This window comes from Carettochelys insculpta, chromosome 7, assembly GCF_033958435.1.
Source record: "Carettochelys insculpta isolate YL-2023 chromosome 7, ASM3395843v1, whole genome shotgun sequence".
NCBI lineage: Eukaryota > Metazoa > Chordata > Testudines > Carettochelyidae > Carettochelys > Carettochelys insculpta.
The window spans coordinates 65,016,973-65,037,493 of record NC_134143.1 but is presented as its reverse complement, the minus strand read 5'-3'; the positions used below and the strand labels follow the sequence as shown (position 1 = coordinate 65,037,493).

The 20,521-nt window shown below is 41.1% G+C and overlaps 1 protein-coding gene across 3 annotated transcripts; it reads right to left on the bottom strand.

Moving 5' to 3' along the window:
- Positions 1-1,142: 1,142 nt before the first annotated feature.
- ZDHHC6 (zDHHC palmitoyltransferase 6) lies at positions 1,143-20,467 on the bottom strand. 3 transcript variants are annotated; one of them, XM_074999176.1, is made up of 11 exons: positions 20,385-20,428; positions 18,794-19,279; positions 17,343-17,434; positions 12,258-12,417; positions 11,077-11,238; positions 8,631-8,684; positions 5,895-5,981; positions 4,053-4,094; positions 3,368-3,513; positions 3,236-3,279; positions 1,143-1,864 (listed from the first exon to the last, which is right to left on the bottom strand). In XM_074999176.1, the coding sequence occupies exons 2-11, from the start codon at positions 19,058-19,060 to the stop codon at positions 1,761-1,763; spliced, it is 1,158 nt and encodes a 385-aa protein (XP_074855277.1). In that variant the 5' UTR covers positions 19,061-19,279; positions 20,385-20,428; the 3' UTR covers positions 1,143-1,760. The 3 variants fall into 3 exon arrangements, with proteins under 3 accessions (XP_074855277.1, XP_074855279.1, XP_074855276.1); XM_074999178.1 differs by having other exon boundaries at positions 1,145-1,864; positions 5,814-5,981; positions 19,175-19,279; positions 20,385-20,467; XM_074999175.1 differs by having other exon boundaries at positions 1,145-1,864; positions 5,814-5,981.
- Positions 20,468-20,521: the final 54 nt, after the last annotated feature.

Sequence of the window (20,521 nt, the reverse complement as noted above, 5' to 3'; positions counted from 1 at the left end):
TATACATGTTACAGTTTATCCTTTGCTGAAACTTGTTCTGTCTGTTCAAATTGCATTTAAACAAAATACTTAACCCTACTACTTGTAGATGATGAAGTAAAATATCTGTGCAACAGTACAGTAGGCTCATAAGCTCCACAGATCTGCCCACACCATGTTATAAAACTGCAATTAGGTATCTTAGCCCAAGACCTAGTGCTGCTTCTCCAGAGGAAGTTAGTGCATACTTCCTGTGTTGTTCCATGACTATAAACTGAGCAGCTCAGAATGCAGGGTGGTGCTGTGCTTGGAAAAACAATGACTCAAGTGAAGCACTTCAACCAGCTATAACTGTCTCACTTCCCTACCAAACAACAAGTCTGTGAGCCAGGGTGATAGGTGACTTTATTGCAATTAAGTTTATTTAAGCAGTCAGGCTAATGCCATTACACCCCTTTGTGTATGTCATTAGACTCCCTACAATAGTTAAATCATTAATAAGTAAAACCTAGCCAGTTAGAAGAGTAGGGGTATACTGCAGCAGTAGACAAGTAGAGAAGTGCTCTTAAATAATTTGTTTCTACTGTATGGTGGCCTGCTCTGCACACACATCTTTGACATCTACTGGGAAACATTTATATTGGAGTTCATCCAGGAAGGGAAATACAATTCAAACTGGCCCTAACAGCTTGTATTTAACTGCAAATGCCAGAACAGTTAACTGTCTCTCTTCTCTGTGAGAAGGGAAAACACTTCCTGGATTTAAAAGGATTCTTGGGGGCAGGGGGAAAGGGACTCAGTGAAATTAATAAATGTGTTAAGTAGCTAAGCTTGCCTAGGCTGTCAGCATAGAATGTTAGTACTTTAAAAGATGTAACCTGAGTTAAAGAAAAATCAACCAATGATTTATTGTAACTGCTAAATGCAATTATTTTGTAGTAAGAAGAATGCTGATTCCAAAACCTATAGCCATGCAGGCTGATAAACAGGCTGTATATACAAGGCAGCAGTCTCAGCTTAGGAGTGAATGAATTATGAAATTCTACCCTGAGACAAGTAAGGGCAAGAGGCCCAACCCCTGTGGTGGGTTCTCAGATCAGAGAGGGGACAGAGTTGCTGCTAGCTCTGTAACTGTGCCGCTTACTAGGTGGACTTTGCTCTCTTACCAGAGTATACAAAGGATACTGATCACAATCAGTAGCAGAGAATGTTTCAGTTCTTAATCTTCCTCACAAAATTGTTGACAACTGACACATTTAAATGCACAGTTGTACAGAACACACCTTGTTTATTTGTGATTGACAAAAGTTACATTATTAAAAGTCACAGGTAGCAAATTTTATACTTGCATTTGAATTCCAAGTTTATAGCTTTCAGGGTCCACTGGGTTGGGCAGGGGGGACACAAACAAGAAAAATATACAAAGGAAAAGCAGCATGCACTAGCCACAGATGCTGTTGTGGAAAAATTTAAAAATAAAGATCCCGCAATCTGCAATTAAATAAAAATTCTTCAGTTAAACAGTAAAGAAAACAATTTTGTCTTAAGGTGGAGAACCTTTGTACCTCAAACACATCAAGGTGGAATGGCTTCTTGAGTTATAAAAACATTCATAAAAAAATATGCAAACTCTGTCACTAGGATACCATTTAATTGAGAGAAAAATGTCACTTTCACACCATGTTCCCTGTAAAAGTCTAAAGAAAGATACAGAAGGTTTCAAGTAGAGGATCGTGGTCTGAAAGGAACATTTGCATTTATTTGTGAAGATGACAGAAAGGCTATCTATTTTTCTTCTCTCCATCCAATGGCTGGTCCGTTTCAGAGTCATACAGACATTTTTCCACACATTTCCTTGGGAACCAGCCTCTGACTCTCATTCCATCTGATGGCAAGAAAAGATGCACTAATTAGCTACAACAGTGGTTCTAAACTGCAGTCCCTGTACCCATGGGGGTACTCAGAACTCTTCCAGAGGGTACATTAATGCAATATTTCTCAAACTTTTTTTTATGAATAAAAAAATTGGACTTATTTTATGTTCATCTAATTTGTTTGCTTATCCTTTCTGCAGAGTCATAACTACAGTGGCAAGTTTATTGCCCACAGACAATTTTTTCCACACAACCAGTTACGATTAAGTTATTTAAACAAATGTGTTTCGATGGTAGAAAAAAATTCTCTCTCAGAATTGTAGGTACTGGGGGTATTTATTTATTTAAATAAAGGGGTACTTTATTTTAAAAAGGTTGAGAAACATTGAGCTATAATATAGTATTTACCAGGGATCTTCCTCTTTATTCACCCTAATGGTTGAACACCATATAACCCTCAGAATGCAGGACTTGACATTACTGACTTTGATGAATGGCTTAAGATCAGTATTTAGAAAAATTTACTGGAATCAACTGCTAAGCATTTCTAGCCTTATGCAGTCTCAGACCTTCCAAGAAAGGCACACGCATCATGACTATCTCTACTTTTTTTTTTGTTTCTAGTCTGATTCTGAGCAAGCAGTATTTGTGAACTTAGAAATTCCATTCTGAAGCTGGTATTACAAGCTGCTTTTCAATTGTAAAGTGTTAATTTCTAATTGTTTGAGATAGAAGCTGCTAGAAAACAATCACTGGAATTTAAGTACAGATGGAAGTAGATATTGCAAGATGATAATCAGAACTACCAGGCCCTAAAATCTGATACCACTTGTCAGAAATTAATCTTCTGTAGAATTCGAGACCTTACACACAGTTTATAGTTTTGAAGGTTCATAAAACATGGACTTAGAATCAGTCTTGACTCAAGGATATGAACATGCTACAGATGTTGGAGCTGTATGTTTTGCATTCAGTATATTTTTAATTAAAAATATTTAACAGGTTTACAAATCATTGCCATCTAAAAGAAAAAATTATAATCATGACAAGGGATTTTCTATTTGGAGTGATACACTCCTCAAGTTGCCATTTACTAGGGTTTTACCAATTTACAGAATAAGCTTCTTTATACCATCCAGGAAATATTTGTATAGAGTGTATTAAACTGAGTGAAAATACAGCCTTTATTCATTTATAAAATCTGGTGTATCTGTAAATGTTCTATACTCTGTATTTGGAGGATTAACAGTTACTATTTACCACAATTTTAGTCCGGGAAATTTATTTTCTAACAACTTATTTATGCTTGCACAATGCACCACCTAAGACTATACTATATGGATTTGCTTCCTGAACAATAATTAAAAGTAATTGTTTCGTACCGTCAGTAGTTGAATCAAGAAATTTGTCTCCATACATCCAGTGTCTGAAAAAGGTGCAAATATATTCATTAGACAGTAATGTTAAATCACAGCAACTTCTCTCAATCAAGTTAAATGTATAAAGACACTAACTTCAAGCCTCTAGTGGCTAAAATCAGATCCCCTTTCCGCAGTGCAATTCTTGGTTCTTCAGTGCATGGGGTTGTGAAGAATGTTTTAACACCTTTAGTCACAGGGCAGCAGGCACCATTGTAATCTTCTATTGCTTGGTACCGCACCTGCCAATTTAAACAGATCACGGTAGTGTAGTGCAAGAAGTGACTCCTTTGCTGTTAGTCTCACCTTTCCTTCATTAACCTTCATTTCATAACAAATATCAATTCAAACGTACTGAGAAATCTGAGGTGTAGTGACAACTATTTATGTCAGCACCTCATTAGCATATTCTGAAGTGCCACATTACCATAGCCCCTTCCACAAGGAAGGGCTAGTGTGGCCACAGCTCCACTTTCACAGGCATTCTAAAACCTATGTTAACTGTTTAAAAAAAGATGAGTCATCCTTATCTTGTATCATCAGGGATGTATTTGTGTACTTGACTCCCCTGCTCAACTACAATCTAAAAAGAATTTAAATGTAAAAAAATGCAATGTAAAATAATGTCGATATTAGAATTAAATAGGAAATCAAAGTCTGTATTTCCCAAGAGTTAAACTGCTTAGGCAGTAATAAAGCTCCATTTTGCCAAAAACTAATATACTAGTAATAACTTACATATATCAACACAGGAAACATGTTACGTAACACAAATACTTACGCTTCTTACTCGCTTGTCTGCTTTTTGTTTCAATTGCTCTATCTGGAAAAGATTATAATGAGGAGTTTAAGGCAACATTTAGTATGCAAGTATCGGAGGGGTAGCCGTATTAGTCTGGATCTGCAAAAGCAACAAGGGGTCCTGTGGCACCTTATAGACTAACAGAAATGTATGAGCAGAAGCTTTCGTGGGCAAAGACCCACTTTGTCAGATGCAGGTCTGCAAGCGCTTACCAAGCTTAGTATGCAAGCACTTACCAAGCTTAAAGGGGAAGTAAATAAACAGAGCCATATAAGTACCCAGAAATCACATACTTCATAAAAGGCCCAAAAAGGAAAATTGAACAACACCTGTCATCACCTATAGCCCTCAGCTTAAACCCTCCAGAGCATCATTGACAATCTACTGCTGATATTGGAACATGATCCCTCACTGTCACAGGCCTTTGGTGACAGGTCTGTCCTCTCCTATGGACAGCCGCCCACCTTAAGAAAATACTCACCAGCAACCACACACCATATCACAGAAACACTAACTCAGAAACCAATCTTTGCAACAAGCCTCCTTGCCAGTACTGTCCACATATCCATTCTACTGACACCATCAGCGGACCTAAGTGCAATTGGCCATACCATCAGGGGCTCAGACACCTGCACATACACTAACATCATATAGTATCAGAAGAGTAGCCATGTTAGTCTGTATCTGCAAAAACAAACAAGAAGTCCTGTGGCACCTTACAGACTAACAGATTTACTGGCACATACGCTTTTGTGGGCAAAGACCCACTGCATCAGATGCACGTAGTCTACAAGGTGCCACGGTATTTCTTGTTGTTAATGTGATATATGCCATCACGTGCCAGCAATGCCTGTCTGCCATGTACACTGGACAAACTGGACATCTCTGCACCAAAGGATGAATGGACATAAATCTGACGTCAGGAACTGGAATACACATAAATCAATGGGGGGAACACTTTCTCCTCCCTGGACATTCAATAGAGGATTTAAAAGTAGCAGTCTGTCTTCAAAAGAATTTTACCACAAGATTACAGAGGAAGACATCTGAATTGGAATTCATTTGCATATTTAACAATTTTAAATACGGCCCTAACAGGATTTCAATTATTTTATGCATTATACAAGGGCAATTTCTCCACCATTGATATTTGCAGGAATGGCACACGTCCTACTTAACTTAATTTGCTTCTTCTACAGGTAGAATTAGTGACCTTCCTATATAAACCCTGGATACTAATGTCTACTCCAAAATCTGAGAAAGTGGTCTTACCCATGAAAGCTCACTACTTAATAAATAAAAAATGTTAGTCTTTAAGGTGCTGCAGAACCCCTTGTTTATTAAGAGAGCACAGTTATTCCACAGTCCCAAGCTGCACTTTGGGGGGCCTGTCACAATGGGCCTTTAAAATTCTCAGACACAAAATTTAACGTTTCCTCAATCTACTCTATTACAGATGGGGAAAGATTTGACAGACCTTATATTTTCATTGTCTCTGTGGCATAATCACTCTTATTTTGTATGGGATCATTTAAAAAACAGGATTTATAATGCATGACACAAGTGGACACCTGAGATTGCTAAAACAGAACAGCCAAATTGCAAGAATGCTCCCAGAGCCACTCATGATTCCCACAGAGAAGACCACCAGCCTTGTACCTCAGGAGTATGATATAAGTGGACACCTGCGGGGGGATGTGTGCATGTAAAACAGTGGAGAGGTCTGAGAAAAATACTTACTGTCAAAGTGTACTGATGGCACCCTTCTCTCACTGGCCATTCAAGGCCATCTCCCTCAGGCATCCCTGACCATGTAAATACCTGCTTGAAGTTCTTCCATTTACTTCTCATGTCATAGGGAAAAATAAAGATCTCTCCTGTTTGGTAATATTGGATTCTGTCTTTGGCCTGCACATAGAAAACGTATACAAAATCATACAGCAAATATTAAGAGTAACAAACGTGCTGTACAGGCCCTACAGTCCCATAAGGCCATGAATGTGAGAGGCAGAACCTCCCTAGTCTGTGACATTTTACAGCCTTGTATACAACCACCATTGTAATTTTGGAATGGGTTTTATTCACTCAGCTCCTGTGGTGTAACTGGGCAACTTCCACCATCTGCCTTTGCCACATTCCCTTCACAGATTCCTGGGAATAATCCACAGGGAGTTATACCTGCTCACATACCTGTTTTCTGTGGACTGGTTTCCTAACAGACTAACCCCAATGTAAAATCAACCACAGTTAAGTTTCCTCCACCCCAGTCTCCCATTGAACATGTGACTGGCCGGACTGGCTCAGATGAATGATTCGTCTAACCTAAAACTCTTGTCTTCTGATGGTGGCTAGAGCCTGACACTTCAGAGAGAATGAATGTAACAGGACAATAATTGAGTGGACCCAGCCCATTGTCCATTCCCAGCCTCTGGTAATAGGGCATAGGACCATCTCCTGCCTGAGTCTGGCTTTAAGCCCGTCCACTGGGCACAGTTATTAGCCTGCTCTGAGGCTCTTCTCAGTTCCCCTGCATGCAGCTGGGGGTTGCTCAGGCCCCCTTAGTGGGCCTGTGCTTGTTGGACTCTCAGACCACTCCCACAACAGATTCCCCTGCTGTTTCCTGAGCCTCTTCAGCAACAGCTCTCTTCTATTTTCCCGTATGTGCACCCACTTCCCTTCTGTCAATGCCCAGTTGCCTTCCTTTAAGCCCAACAGGGCTGCAGGTAATCTGTCACAGGAGCATTGGACCCTACAGCCTTTCTTAAAGGGGGCCAGTTACCCTGCTACACATAACAACAAGATCAGACACATCACTGATAAATATAAGCGAAAAATTTGGACCATAGCATGAGCTATTCTTAAAACAGTTGATGTCTGGCCACTTTTCAAAAGTTGGTAATTTTTCTTAACTTAGAGTTTGTGGGCTTTTTTATATCATACATAAGTAATTTGGTATTATCTGAAATAATGCTTATGCTCTTCAAATGAGTTCACGTACAGGTTGAACCTCTCTCATCCGGCGCGCTCTTGTCCAGCAAACTCTGTAATCTGCCATGATTTTAGTTAGCTGGGCGACCACTTATCATGGTATAGCCACATTTCCCATGGCCCTATAAAGTTTGTTTACAGCCAACAGTCCTGGCTCTCAGTGTTCTGTGCTGTTATTTAACTCTAATTTACTCCTAAATGTCTTGTAAGAGGCCAGTAAGCAGAGGAAGTGTTTGTAATGTGTTAGACTACATTGACCTCCTGTGGTCCAGCAAATTCTCTCATCTGACAATGGTCAGGTCCTGAGGGTGCTGGATGAGAGAGATTCAACCTGTACATGTATATTCTGAACTTTCACTTTTATTACCTCCCTAGTTTTTTAATTCTTTAAGTAACAGTGACATCTAGTGGCACAGTCACAGAAAACTAAATAAAGTTCTGGGGGAATTCTGCAACTATTACATTTGGAACCATAGTAAAATTGCAGAATTCTCACAGACTGATATTTAATACTACATGGTTTAGGGGTTTAAACGTTCTTCTGTATGCATGTAGTTTGCAACAGGAACATATTACTACTTTAGGAAACCTGTACAATAAATCCGTACTTGGAGAAAGTCATACCGCTAGGACTGCCTGCATACGCAAGCAGACAGCCAGTTCCCTATTTCATTTTAATAGGAAGCTGCCAGGTGCAGAACCTCATGTTTTATTTGTACTGTGGTTGCACTGAAAGATTCAAGTTCGGATTAAGGCCCATCTGGGGCAGCTTCTGTGCAGAGAAGGTCTTACTATGCTAGGTAATGTGGTCCCATACAGTCTCTGTCTGAACACAATTTAAGACAAACAGTAACAAGTGAACATGAGAAACAACAAAAGGTGGGGGAGGACAATGATAACAGGTCACATATGTGCACAGTTTGGGGGCTCCACATTGCAATATACTTTTTTTTTTTTCTTTTTAAGAAGAGTCATGACCTCTGACAGCCTCACACTTTGCACTTGTTATTTGACTGACTTCTTGTTAGGTGTTACAGAATAAGCAGCTATCATGGCAGGATTTGAACCAGGGGAAGGTGTTAAGAATTAGTTTAGGAAACGCTTTCCATGATGAATAAAGTAGTCATTTAAACCAGCATAAAAATACCCATCACCTACTCGAGGCCCAAACTGGCAGAGTTGTCAAAACGGGGGAGGGTGTGTGACAGCAAAGGTGGCAAGCCTGGGTAAAAAGCTAATGGAGGAAGATTGCCTGTAATTCCAGGTAAAGAGCCACATGCTTCAGACAACGTAAATGTTCAAAAGGAAATTTAATTTCTGGGTTCATCTCCTATGCCCCAAATAAAAGTTGTCTTTGAAAGATGCGTCTTCTATTTTGATATGTTCCAGCAACACTTGGTTACAGGTGTGCTTTGTAAGCAAGCTTAAATCAGTGCTAAGCTGAAACAATGTTTTACAATGCAACAATACCTTTTAAAGCCAGAGAGGAAAAATAATAGAAAGACTGAAATAGTGTGCATTGGCACCATGGTAGAATACACTGCAGGGTGTGCTGGTATTAAAGCCTACCTTATCTTCAATCCATGATTCGATTGAAGTTTTATTCCTCAGAATGACTTTCATCTAAAAAAGCAAAAACATTAGGCAAAATTGGCATAGGCTACATGTAGGAAGTACAGGAATCACCTCTCAAATCCAGTACTCTCTAGTCCAGCAACACCCCCCCCAGTCTGGCAGGACCAGGGATGTTGCCAATGACAGAGCAGCAGGCAGGTGTAGGAGCCCCAGCAGGGCTGAGAGCTGGAGCCCTGTTTGCCCTGCAGCAGTGGGGGTCAGGAGGCTGCTGCAGGAGCAGGGCCTGGCGCCCCTGCCTGCCCTGCAGGGTGGGACTCCGAGCCTCTGCCAACCCCATGGTAGCAGGGGCTGGGAGGCTGCTGTGGACCTGCTTTGGAGCTCCTGCTAGCCCCATGGCAGCAGGAGCTGGGAGGCTACTGAGGGGCTGGGAGCTGGAGACCCCCTCCTGCAGCAGGAGCTTGGAGCTGGAGACCCCCTCCTGCGGCAGGGGCTTGGAGACTGGTGCAGGGCTGGGACCCGGAGCCTCTGCTTGCCTCTGGAGCTGGAACCTGGAGTCTCTGTGTGCCTTGTGGGGCTGGAACCCAGAACCCCTGCCTGCCCTGCAGAGCAGGAGCTGCGAGGCTGCTGCAGGGCCAGGACCAGGAGCCCCCGCCTGCCTGGTGGGGCTGAGACCTGGAGCCCTCCCCTGCCCTGTGGCAGCAGGGGCTGGGATGCTGCTGCCAACCTGTGCTGGAACCCCTTCTTGCCCCATGAGGCTGGGAGCTGGAGCCCCTGCCTGCCATGTGGTGGGAGAGGTGTGCGTGCAGGAGCTGGCTGGAGCCCTGTGGCAGACCCTGGGCTTTCCACCATCCTTGTCCAGCAAATTCTCTTGTTTGCGACCTGCAAGGTCTGAGCATGCTGGATAAGGGAGGTGCAATCTGTACATCAACTGGGCAAACAGTATTTCAGTTAACATAACAGTCATTCCAACACCACAGGAAACTGTTTAGGTTAAAAGTTCACGGCAATCTTATAAAATATTACACATATAAAAAAAATCAGCACAAAAAAAAATGTTTTCTAACTCGATTCTTTAGGCTGAGTGTGTGATGGTAGTGAAGACGTGGTGGCATAGGCTCAGCGCCCAAGCATGTGTCTGCTGGGAACCCTGTACGTACCTGGGTTATTAGCCCATATTGAAACTTACATCAACACATCTTCACAATACTAGTTGATGTCTTTCTAAAATTAGCTTGCAGACGCCTACCTTGCTATAATGCCCTCGCTTGTAATGCACACATATCATTAAAAATGGTCATTTTAGGCCTCACTCATAATACACAATGCAATACTTTGTTCTTGTATCACACCTATCAGAGGATTTCAAAGCACTTCAAAAAAAAAAAAAAAACCACAACAAATCATTCACCACAACATCAATTATTATCCTTATTGTAAGGATGAGGACACTGAGACTGAGAGGTTACAAGATCTGTTTTTTGGAAACAGAACCCAGTGATTCTAAGTTCCACATCCTCTTTATCCATTAGATTACACTCTTCAATGAAAGAAAATGATAGAAAGAATAAGGTATGAAATGAAGGAAATGAAAATGTGCAAAAAGAAAAATTAGAAGAAGAGTTATACAAAGTTGGAAAAATTGTTTCCATTTTAATGCTGACATCTGTTCCACCTCTTCTACGTGGAAACTTTAAAAAGGGATAGATAATGCACTAAATATCATAATTCAGCTACATAAAGACATGGTATACCCACACTTTGAAAGCTATCTGCGGGTCTAGTTGCCCCATCTGTATGTTAGAAATGGAAAAGCTATAGAGAAGAGTAACAAATCTCTCCTCATGTGAAATTAAAGAGACTGACTGCGCAGGTCAGAAAAGAGAAGACTAAAGGTAATATGACAGAGGTCTATAAAATTACAAATGGTGTGGAGAAAGCAAATACAGAAATGTTATTTACCCTTTCACATAACATAAAAATCAGGAGTCACCAAATGAAACAGGCAGCAGGTTAAAAACAAATAAAGGCAGTATTTCTTCACACCTCCCACAGTCAACCTGTGTAACGCACTGCCAGGGGATCCTGTGAAGGCCAGACCTATATCTGGGTTCAAAAATTAATTAAAAAGTTCATGGAGGATAGCTCCATTAATGGCTATTAGTCAAAATGGTTAGGGATGCAAACCTATGCTGTGGACGTTCTTAAGCCTCTGTCTGTCTGGGACTGGATGACAGAGGACGGATCAATGATAACTACCCTGTTCTGCTAATTCCCTTTTAAACGTGTTGCATTGGCCACTGTCAGCTGATGGGATACTGGGCTAGATGGACCACTAGTCCAACCTATTATGGCCATACTTATGTTCATCAATTTACATCAGTAGCCACCCCAGTAATTGTTGCAGCCTTTAGCCACTTGTAACAAAAGCTGTTAAACTCACCTGGATAATAAACAACATACCAACTGCTATGGTTGTTCCTAATGCCAGTCCCAGTGCAAATAAAGATGCAGCAAATGCAGACAATCCAAAAGGAACAATAGGAAGTGGGTCTCTTTTAGCTGCGCTCATGTCAATTTTTACAGAACTCCACCCAAAAGAGATCTATTAATGGAAAAGATGATTAAATTGCTGTTATTTTCCAACACTGTAAAAGAGATGTTACCAATAAGAAACCTGAGTTCAAGCCTCTGCAAGGTTTTTAATGCAGAAACAGTGATTCTTAAAAGTTACATTAGTAGTCTGTCAAATATTTTCACGTTTGTTCTTTGCCAGTAGCAAGTCTTTGTTGAGCACAGCAAGCTGGTTCTAAATTCTGCAGCAAACTCCCTAATGTCTGTTTCACAGCAGTAGAAATTCTTTGGTAGCTTCAGACAAGCATCATGCTGTCCACACATTTTCTGTTTACAATATGGCACAGGTTTGCATCCACACGTTTAAGAAAACAACCCAAAATGATGAAGTAGGCAGGTCACACACACCTCTCCAGGCTGTTGCTTTGGGTTGTCTGCAAACTCAGCAGAGGTCTTTTTGCAGTTACACTCAACTGGTATTTTCAAGCTTTTCTTTACAACCATGCAAACCTGAAACACTGTATTTTTAAATGAAAGCTTAGAATTGGGAATGTAATTCTATGAAAAGGCAAGGATTCCACAGCAAATACAGCTTACATTTTATTTGAACTTCTCTTGATTTAAATTAGTTTGTTCTAGATTATTTTCAGTCTTAGATTATTCCTGAGATAATCAGCCTAGTCTCTTCTTGAACACAAGAGAAAAATCGATTTTGGACAACACAGGCAGAAAAAAACCAGCAAAAGATACTTGATATAGTCACTATCCAAACCATATAGCAAAACAAATACCCAACACCCAAGAGTGTTGCTCAGAAACTGTCTATGATCAATAATGAACCACAGTAGATGGAAAACAGTGATTGTGAGGAACGACATAAAAAAAGAGACCGCATGGGGCTGAGGCACTTTTACATGCAGAGATAAGCTAACCATCTGCTTTAAACAATGCTTGGAACATTCAGGCTGTGTCTACACTTGCGCCCAACTTCGAAGGGGGCATGTTAATCAGGATGATGGGAGATTATTAATGAAGTGCATGTTTTCTTACCCTGTTATAAAGCTGAGTGTACATGGTCATAACAAAAATGAAAGAAGCATGGATACATCCAAGTGGGGCTAACAGGAGAAACAGAGTGAAGGATGCATGATTCTGATGCCCACAACAATTATTGATCCATGGACAATGATGGTCCATCTTCATTACACACCTAAGAACAAAAAATAAAAATTACTATTGTCATTCAAGAACACCAGTGATATTTCTAGCGATATTAGCAGTACTTTAAAAAAAAGCATAAACTAAATTTCTGGCAACCCTCCCTCTGTATATATACAACTACTTGAGTTTTCTCTAAAGCAGCCTAGAATTATAGCAATTAGAGAAGGTGAAGATTTATTTGATTCTCTAGTTCAGTGGTTCTCAAACTTTAGCAACCTGACGAACTCCCTCACATTCTGATTTAAATTTTTCAATGACCCTTTTTCCCGCTCCTTCACCAACACCTCATCCCTGCCCTGCCCCTTCTTCAAGGTGTCACACCCTTCTTGCTCCACCCCCTTTTCTCTGTCGCTCGCTCTTTCCCACCCTCACTCACTTTTGCTGGGCTAGAGTAGAAGTTCAAGGGGGTGTGGGCTTCAGCTGGCGGCATGGGATCTGGGTGAAACCAGGAATGAGACGTTTGATCTGCAGAAAGATGCTCCAGTCTGGGGTAGGGTGTTGAGGTGTGGGATCCTGGCAGTGCTCACTGCAGCTGCCAGGTCCCTGCAGTCTCTGTATTCACTGGTGGCCAGGAAGGTTCCACATGCTACTGTTGCACCCACAGGCGCTGCTTCTGCAGCTCCGTTTCTGGGTCTCAACCAATGAAAGCCTCAGAGCTGGTACCTGGGCGGGGCAGCACGTGGAGCCTCCCTAGATGCTCATATGCCATGGGGCTACAGGGATCCAATTGCCTCTTCCAGGAGCTGGTTAGAACCAGTGCCTTAGTCCAGGAGGTGAGGAGTTGAGGGAGGGAAGAAAGCAGGAACTGGGGAGAAAAGTTGATCAGCGGGGCTAAGGGATCCCACGGCCCATGGACCCCAGTTTGAGAAACACTGATCTAGCCCTCTGGTTCTCACTTTTTTAAGAGACAGTCCATAAGACAATCTCCTTCCTTCCTTCCACTCAACTCCCTGCTTTCCACGTGACAGCTGCAATTCTGAATTATGTGAAATGGTATTAGGAGAGTACAAAATGAAAAGAAACCAATTTCAAAGCAACAAGCATAGATGTTCAGTTAAATCCACTATTCTGTATCTTTAATTCCCCTCCCTAGGTGTGTATTAGATCTGTGCATCGCCTACAATTCTAATCTATCCAGGTCAGTGCACTTGGTTCCCATCCTCACATGTATTTGCTCCTTCACTAATTCTGACCACATCTGAATTTATACCAAGCACCTAGACGTGATAATAGACAGATAAAGGGTGCATAGCTTTCCCCTGCTGCCCAACTCCTCTAATTTCTTTTGTGTTTTCATTTAAAGTGATGATTGTAATTACTAAATAATATTCAGTTTCACAAACTTCTGTTTCTAATAGAGCACTTTCAAATAGGTATGGCTTAGAACTCTTTTTTTTTTAAAGAAAAAAAAAAAAGGGATTTTTCTGTTCCTCTGCAGATGTTTAGGACACATCTTCTTCCCTTTACAGGAGTCATGAAGGCCATTCCCATACTCTACTCACCCCAATTACCCTGCTCTCTTTGCAGGATATCACTGGCTGATTTCTTTTGCTTTCAGCTCTGCTGCCGTTTCCAGTAAATACTGGGCACAGCAAGCCATGTACCATCAACAAAATAGTGAACTATACAAACACCCAAAGTAAACAATTGGAAAAACCAAAAGGGGAAAGAGATCTTTCTTTAATCTCTTTCAGCTAGGGGTTAACTATAAAATTTGCACAAGGAAGTGTGATTTTCAAAACTACAGCATCATATTTAGTTTTAAAGCCGCTGAAAAAACCTACACACAGAAGTCACACCAATTTCAGTTAAAATTAGTTTAAATCCTCTTTAGGTAAATGAATACAAACTCATGTGGGTGCTCAAATGTCAGTTTAGAACTGGTTATATTGGTTTAGCTTATGCGTACAGATACAAATTAAATTGCTATAAGAAAGTCAATACACAAAGTTCCGTCAGTTTAAGAAAATGAATATAAACATCACACCTCTTGTTGAAACTGTGTGTAAACCAAGGTTTAAGAGTAATGGACTGGGCTCTAATAGAGCAATATACTTCAATGGTGCAAATAAACAGGCTCTGATAACTAGTTTGAGAGCCATAGTCCTAGTCAATTCTCTGCAGCCAGTTCCCTTATCTTAGAAAGGCTTAGCTTAGCATTCACTCACAAACTTCACACTATGAAAATCTTACACTCTATGGATAGTATAAATTCTTCAAATATATTGTTTTGTGAAAGGTTGATTGTTAACAGAACTTCATAGTTCAAACAAATAAACTTCAGCCTTCTCTTTCAGAATCAACAGTTCTTTAAAAAAACAGTAACTTGTAGACAGGAGTCTAATTTTAAGATTTTTTTTTTTTTTTAAGAAAGCACATACTGATGTACATACAAATTACAGTGCCGTCCCTCAGTTTCTAACTCCTTTCTTCCTGTAATGCACACAATGACGCAGCTCAGCATAACCTTGATAAAACAGATTCAATTTCACACAGCCAATGTTAACAGAAATAAATCAAGGAGTATGTTGCAACTTCCTCCTTTTATGTTCTCAAAAGGCTTACACTTCATGCATTGCTGAACTAAATAAGAGAACTGTAAATATGACCCCACTGAAGATTGTTAGAAGTGTTTGTGCAACTTTTCAAGTCATATTCCCTTTCGGTGCAGCTGTTCATGCTCTTACAAAACTATTTAAATTCAAAACAAAGCAACTGAAAGATTTAGGAAATGGCTAGCTCACTGTGATTTATAAAGTCTCAGAGGGGTAGCTGTGTTAATCTGTATCTTCACAAAAACAAACAAACACAAACAGTCCTATAGCACCTTAAAGATAACAATAATATTTATTAGACGATGAGCTTTTGTGGGACAGACCCACTTCTTCAGATTTGAAGAATAACTGATACTTGACTTAAACCTCTGTACTCCGGGTGGAGTGTAGGTCATCTACAAGTCTTCTTGGCCGTGGCTATACCATCCCCTGCCAGGAGTATCCCAGTTATCTTTCACTCTCGGTAGATCTTCTCCATGTTGTCTGAAGTCTTGCTCTTTTGCATTTTCCTTGCGGGTTCCATCTGAGCGCCTGATGGACTATGCTGGATGATGGTTTTCTAAGAGTGTGGTTTAGCCATCCCCACTCTCTTCTCTTCACTTGAATGTCAAGTAGTTCTTGTCCTGCTCTGTTCCAAAGCTCCTCATTTTGACTGTCTTGACATTTGATATGAAGCATGTACCTCAGGCATCTCTTTACAGAAATCTATAGCTTGTGATTTGAAGACTTTCTATTATGTCAGGTCTCGCATTCATACAAGAGCACACTCTTCACATTTGTGTTGAAGATCCACAGCTTTCTCTTTGCAGATATTATTTGTGAACTCCATATAAGAAGAAGAGTCTTGAATGCAGCTGTTGCTTTCCCTATCCTGGCATTGATATTCTTGTTTGTTCCTTTGTTTGCCCATAATACTCCTCAAGTAGGTGAGCTGCTTCACATCTTCCAGGTGATCCCTCCCAGCATGATGGTATTGGTGTTGGGCTGGTTGATCCTCATTGTCTTGGTCTTTCCCTTGCTAATGCTCAGTTCAGTCACTGAGGAGGTTCTCTCTAGCGTTGCAACCTTCTCTTTCATGCTTTCATGTTGGTGTGAAAGGAGAGTGACATCATCAGCAAAATCAACGTGTTCTAACTGTTTGAAAAGTGTCCACTGAATGCCCCGTTGATGGCCATCTCTTGTCCTGATCATAATCAGTCCACTGTATTCAAGAACAGGAAAGGTGACAATAGGCACTCTTGTCGCACTCCTGAGAGTATTCTGAAGGATTCTGTCAAGATGCCATTGTGACCAACTTGGCATGTTGAGGGTTTGTACGCTGAAGGGATCAGGCTAACAATTTTTGGATGGGATGCAATGGTGTTGCAGCAGTTTCCACGAAGCATCTCTATCAACGCTGGTGAAGGCTTTTTCAAAGTCTATAAAGGTTTATGTACAAGGGGGAATTCCACTCAAGTGACTGTTCCATGATTCATTCTCTCCAAAAGAGAATCTTATTGAACACTTTTCCTGGAATAGACAGTAATGTGATGCCCCTCCAGTTCTGAAAATATGTGATAACTGAGAGAAAAGGAATTAAAAAAAAAAAAAAAAGATAGGGAAAAAAAATGAAAAAAAATTTGTTTTTTTTTTCTTTCATTTTTTACATTCTTTTCCTCTCAGTTATCAGTTATTCTCCAGATCTGAAGAGGAGAGTCTGAATCATGAAAGTTCATTGCTTAATGAACAATACTGTTCATCTTTAAGGTGCAACAGGAATGTTTTGTTTTGTGATTTATAAAATTTATATTATGGGTTTATTATGCTGAACCAGTCATTTCTGGGGTACGCTTACAAAAAGTTTTAGTCTCATTTCCTGACAAAAAATTTACATCCTTCCAGCCCACTATTCCCATTGAAGTCCAGGTACAAAGGTGGAAGAACTGTGTCCTCATTCAAATCAGCACTTTATAAGTAAACAAAGTATATGATTGGGTTCGAGGAGTCAACCAGGAGATGAATGTTTCCCAGGTGTTTTTGCCCACCCACTTCACTATCCAAATAATATTTTCTATTTAAAGCATTCTTAATGGGAACTGATATTCCAAACTTAAAAAATGAGCATATCTAAAGATGACTGTTTGAACTATATATCTATATCTATATCTATATATATATATACACTCTCTGTTGTTAGAACAGTAAGAAAAATCCATTTCCACTTTCAAGCAGTGTATTTTGATATAGGAAACCAGCACAGTGTGTTCAATATGGAAGTGTCTGCACAACACAGAGAGCAATATGCCAAACAATGAAAATTAATGATTCACAAACATAAGCTGCTTTAAGACCAGGAAAAGGAACCCAAGGAAGACCATACCTGTTACATTTTCGACAGTGGTGTGAACGTGGTGCTTTGTAAGACTGGCACACTTTACAGTACTGGAGATACATGCAGTCCTGAGATTTTTCCTTTAAGCATAAGAAGAGGCATATCAGAAAGAAAAATTTAATTCCAAAACCAGAGTATGTTTCATATCAACCAGAGTACTTTCATATCAATTATGATGCTTCTGTGCTTTGCTTTGTCTGAGTGTGGTTGATCTCCACTCTTTTAAAATGTTAGGTAGAAGGGTGTAGGAGACAAATCAGCAACACTTATGGCTAGCATTCCAATTAACACTTGTTATTTTTAATGCTTTAAAAAGAAATAAATTTCCACTTGAAAAATGTAAGCCCTCCACCCTGCCTTGTGCAGTAATTCTCTGTGGGGAATAACAGACAGGGTTGAATCCTCAGACATGTGCTGCTATTATGCGTCCATTTTTCTCTCTATTCTCTCAGCCTTGGACCAATCTGGACCCCGAAGGAGATTAATGAAGGCTTAGGCTGCTCTAACTTATGCCAATTAGAAACGGCCCTTAAAATATTTTATGACACTAGGCATCAATAGAATGCAAGGAGTTCCTACCAACCTTCTTGCCAACTCAAAATGCTCTTTACAGCAATAGCAGAGGCAAGAAGAGTGGGTACATTAAACCAGTGACTTCCTCATATAAAGTGGAATGTCCAGCTACCCTTAAGGAAGCTTTAGGTCCCCTCCCCTGCCTTTGTATCATAGATCACTGTAAAGGCAGAATCATGAGCATCCCACTGGCATACTGGTGAATAAGATTCTGGCCCACTGACTTCAAACACTGTACCTCTGGCCTTCCACTGTGAAAGAATACTTTTGAATTAGCTTGAGGAGGCTGTCTAAATTGAGAGCACAAGAAATACACTGCAGAGTTAACATCAATCATTTAACCACCAATCATTTTAGTGGATAGAATGGGGACAAGAGGCAGGAGTGACGCAAAATGGTTTGGAAACTGGGATTGCTGTAGGGAAGGAAATTCAAAAGCAAGGACGCAGAAGAGGACAAAGAGAAAGGCTGAGAGTGAAGAAGAGAAACAAATGGCAGAGCTAGTGGTTGGTTAAAGGATAGATATTCTCACTGAGCAATGTGACAAGAAAGCATTGAACCATATTCCCTGCCTTGTGTAAACCTAATGACATTAAAGGGCATCTTTAGGGAGTACACAGATCCTGAATTTACACACCAAACACATTGACTGTATTGGAACAGAATTCAGCAAATTAATCTCCTTCTAATGAGTCTGACACTCCTGGTTTACAGCATGCTTCCTTCAGAGAATTTTCTAATCTGTGCTCGCAAAGCACGCAAGGTAGGAGTTTAGGTTCTTCATTGCCAGACTACTAGCAAAGAATCAATATTAAGATTTCATCATTAAAAGTAACTGTTAGTGACAGTTTATCTGACTCCCTTACCGGTTTCCATCCTAAAGGAACATATCCAGGGCCAATAAACATGGCATTGAAGTAATTGTAAAGAATCATGACAGTCCAGTTTATGAGCATAATGAAATTTACACTTCCTCCTGTCGTGTCCAGAGGCCAATACCACAGAACAGCATCTATCATAGCCATAGTAGAACATATTGCTATCACACCAAGGGCTATGATGGGTCCCCAGTGACACAGTCTCTTCAGTTCCTGTAGATTCTCAAACTTGATAATTGAACACAGTGCACCCATTTTGAAGAGGAGTAATCTTCCTACTTCAAATAATAGTCAATGTTCCTATTTTTAACTACAGTTTTCCATTTGTCATAAGTTTTCATCTTCAATAATAATCATATCTACAAATACCAGATAGTTAGTTGTGATCAAGACATTTTGAATATTTGAAAGAATCATCAGTTGTAGAATCAATTCACATCCATCTCAGGAAAGCAGTTTGTTTCTATACCCAACCTAAAAACACAGAAATAGGAGAATTACTGAGTAAAGGAAAACAAAATGAGCTCTTTAAGTCAATTTCAATGGAAGACTTCAAAACATAGCCCAGGGAGTTGTTTCCCCACTTAAGCTAAGTTTCTGTGAAATTGTTAGTTTCATATTGCTTGGATTTCATTGCGATATTGTCAGAGGGGTAGTCGTGTTAGTTTGCATCTGCAAAAACAATGAGAAGTCCCATGGCACCTTACAGACTAACAGATTTATTGGCACATAAGATGCATCTGATGAAGTGGATTGTGCCCACAAAAGCTCATCATCCAATAACTCTGTTAGTCCACAAGGTGCCATGAGACTTCTCGTTGTTTTTATTGTGCTATTAATGAGTGTACCTATTTCCTAAAGTAGGTGTACTTTTAAAGCCAAAATAAAATAACACAATAATATCAGTTAAAATCACGAAACACCCCATCAGTTATTTGGGATAACCAGAAGTACTTGCAAGAGAACCACACCACAGGCTACACAGCTCAGTACATGTACTGCAGGAGACCATCCGCCTCTGCCGGCGCTTCTATTGAGGGGAAGCTGTCTCTTAATTGCCAGAAATGCACTGCAACACAATGCAGAAGAACGCAGCTGGCCCTCACCCTCTGAGGACCAGCCGGCTGTCCTTCACCGAGCCCTGAGCTTTTCTTTACCATCGCCAGACGCTGCAGGCAGCCTAGGAGGAGGAGGAGAAGCTCGAGCACCCACTCTGGCTCCGAGGTCCGATGGTTTCTGCTCTGCACCAACCCCAAGAGACGGGGCGCTGCAGCCTCCAGGAGCCCCTCATCCCCGCTGCTCTTTGTTATTCTTTGCCAACTCAAGAGCCCAACAGGGGGACGTGCCCCACTTCTCGCCCGCCGCACCGCTCTGAGCCTGGGCAGGGACCCGCGCGGACTGCTCTCTTCCCCGCCAGAGCCCCCCTCCCCCACATCCCCCTTTGACCTCCCCCACCCCGCAGACTTCTCCGGGCTCACCTCAGCCCTGGATCCTCCGCTCAAGTAGCCCCCCCACCTTCCCGCGCCAGCCCCGGGTCTCCCGATAGCCTCCCCAGCCCCCGCCGCCAGTAGCAACTCACCGCAGCGCCTCCACCAACTCCTGCCCTGCCATGCCATGCCCCGCGGCGCCCACCTCTTCCAAGCACTTCCGGGGAAGCGCTCGTGTGACCCGGAAACCAACTCTTCTTTTCCGCCCTCACTTGTTTTCCCGGCCTGG

Coding starts and splice junctions, on each gene's coding strand:
- ZDHHC6 (XM_074999175.1), bottom strand. CDS start 19,060: ATGGGTGCACTGTGTTCAATTATCAAGTTTGAGAATCTACAGGAACTG. Junction 17,435..18,793: donor TTCCTTTAGGATGGAAACCG/GTAAGGGAGTCA, acceptor TTATGCTTAAAG/GAAAAATCTCAGGACTGCAT. Junction 12,418..17,342: donor CACTGTCGAAAATGTAACAG/GTATGGTCTTCC, acceptor TTTTGTTCTTAG/GTGTGTAATGAAGATGGACC.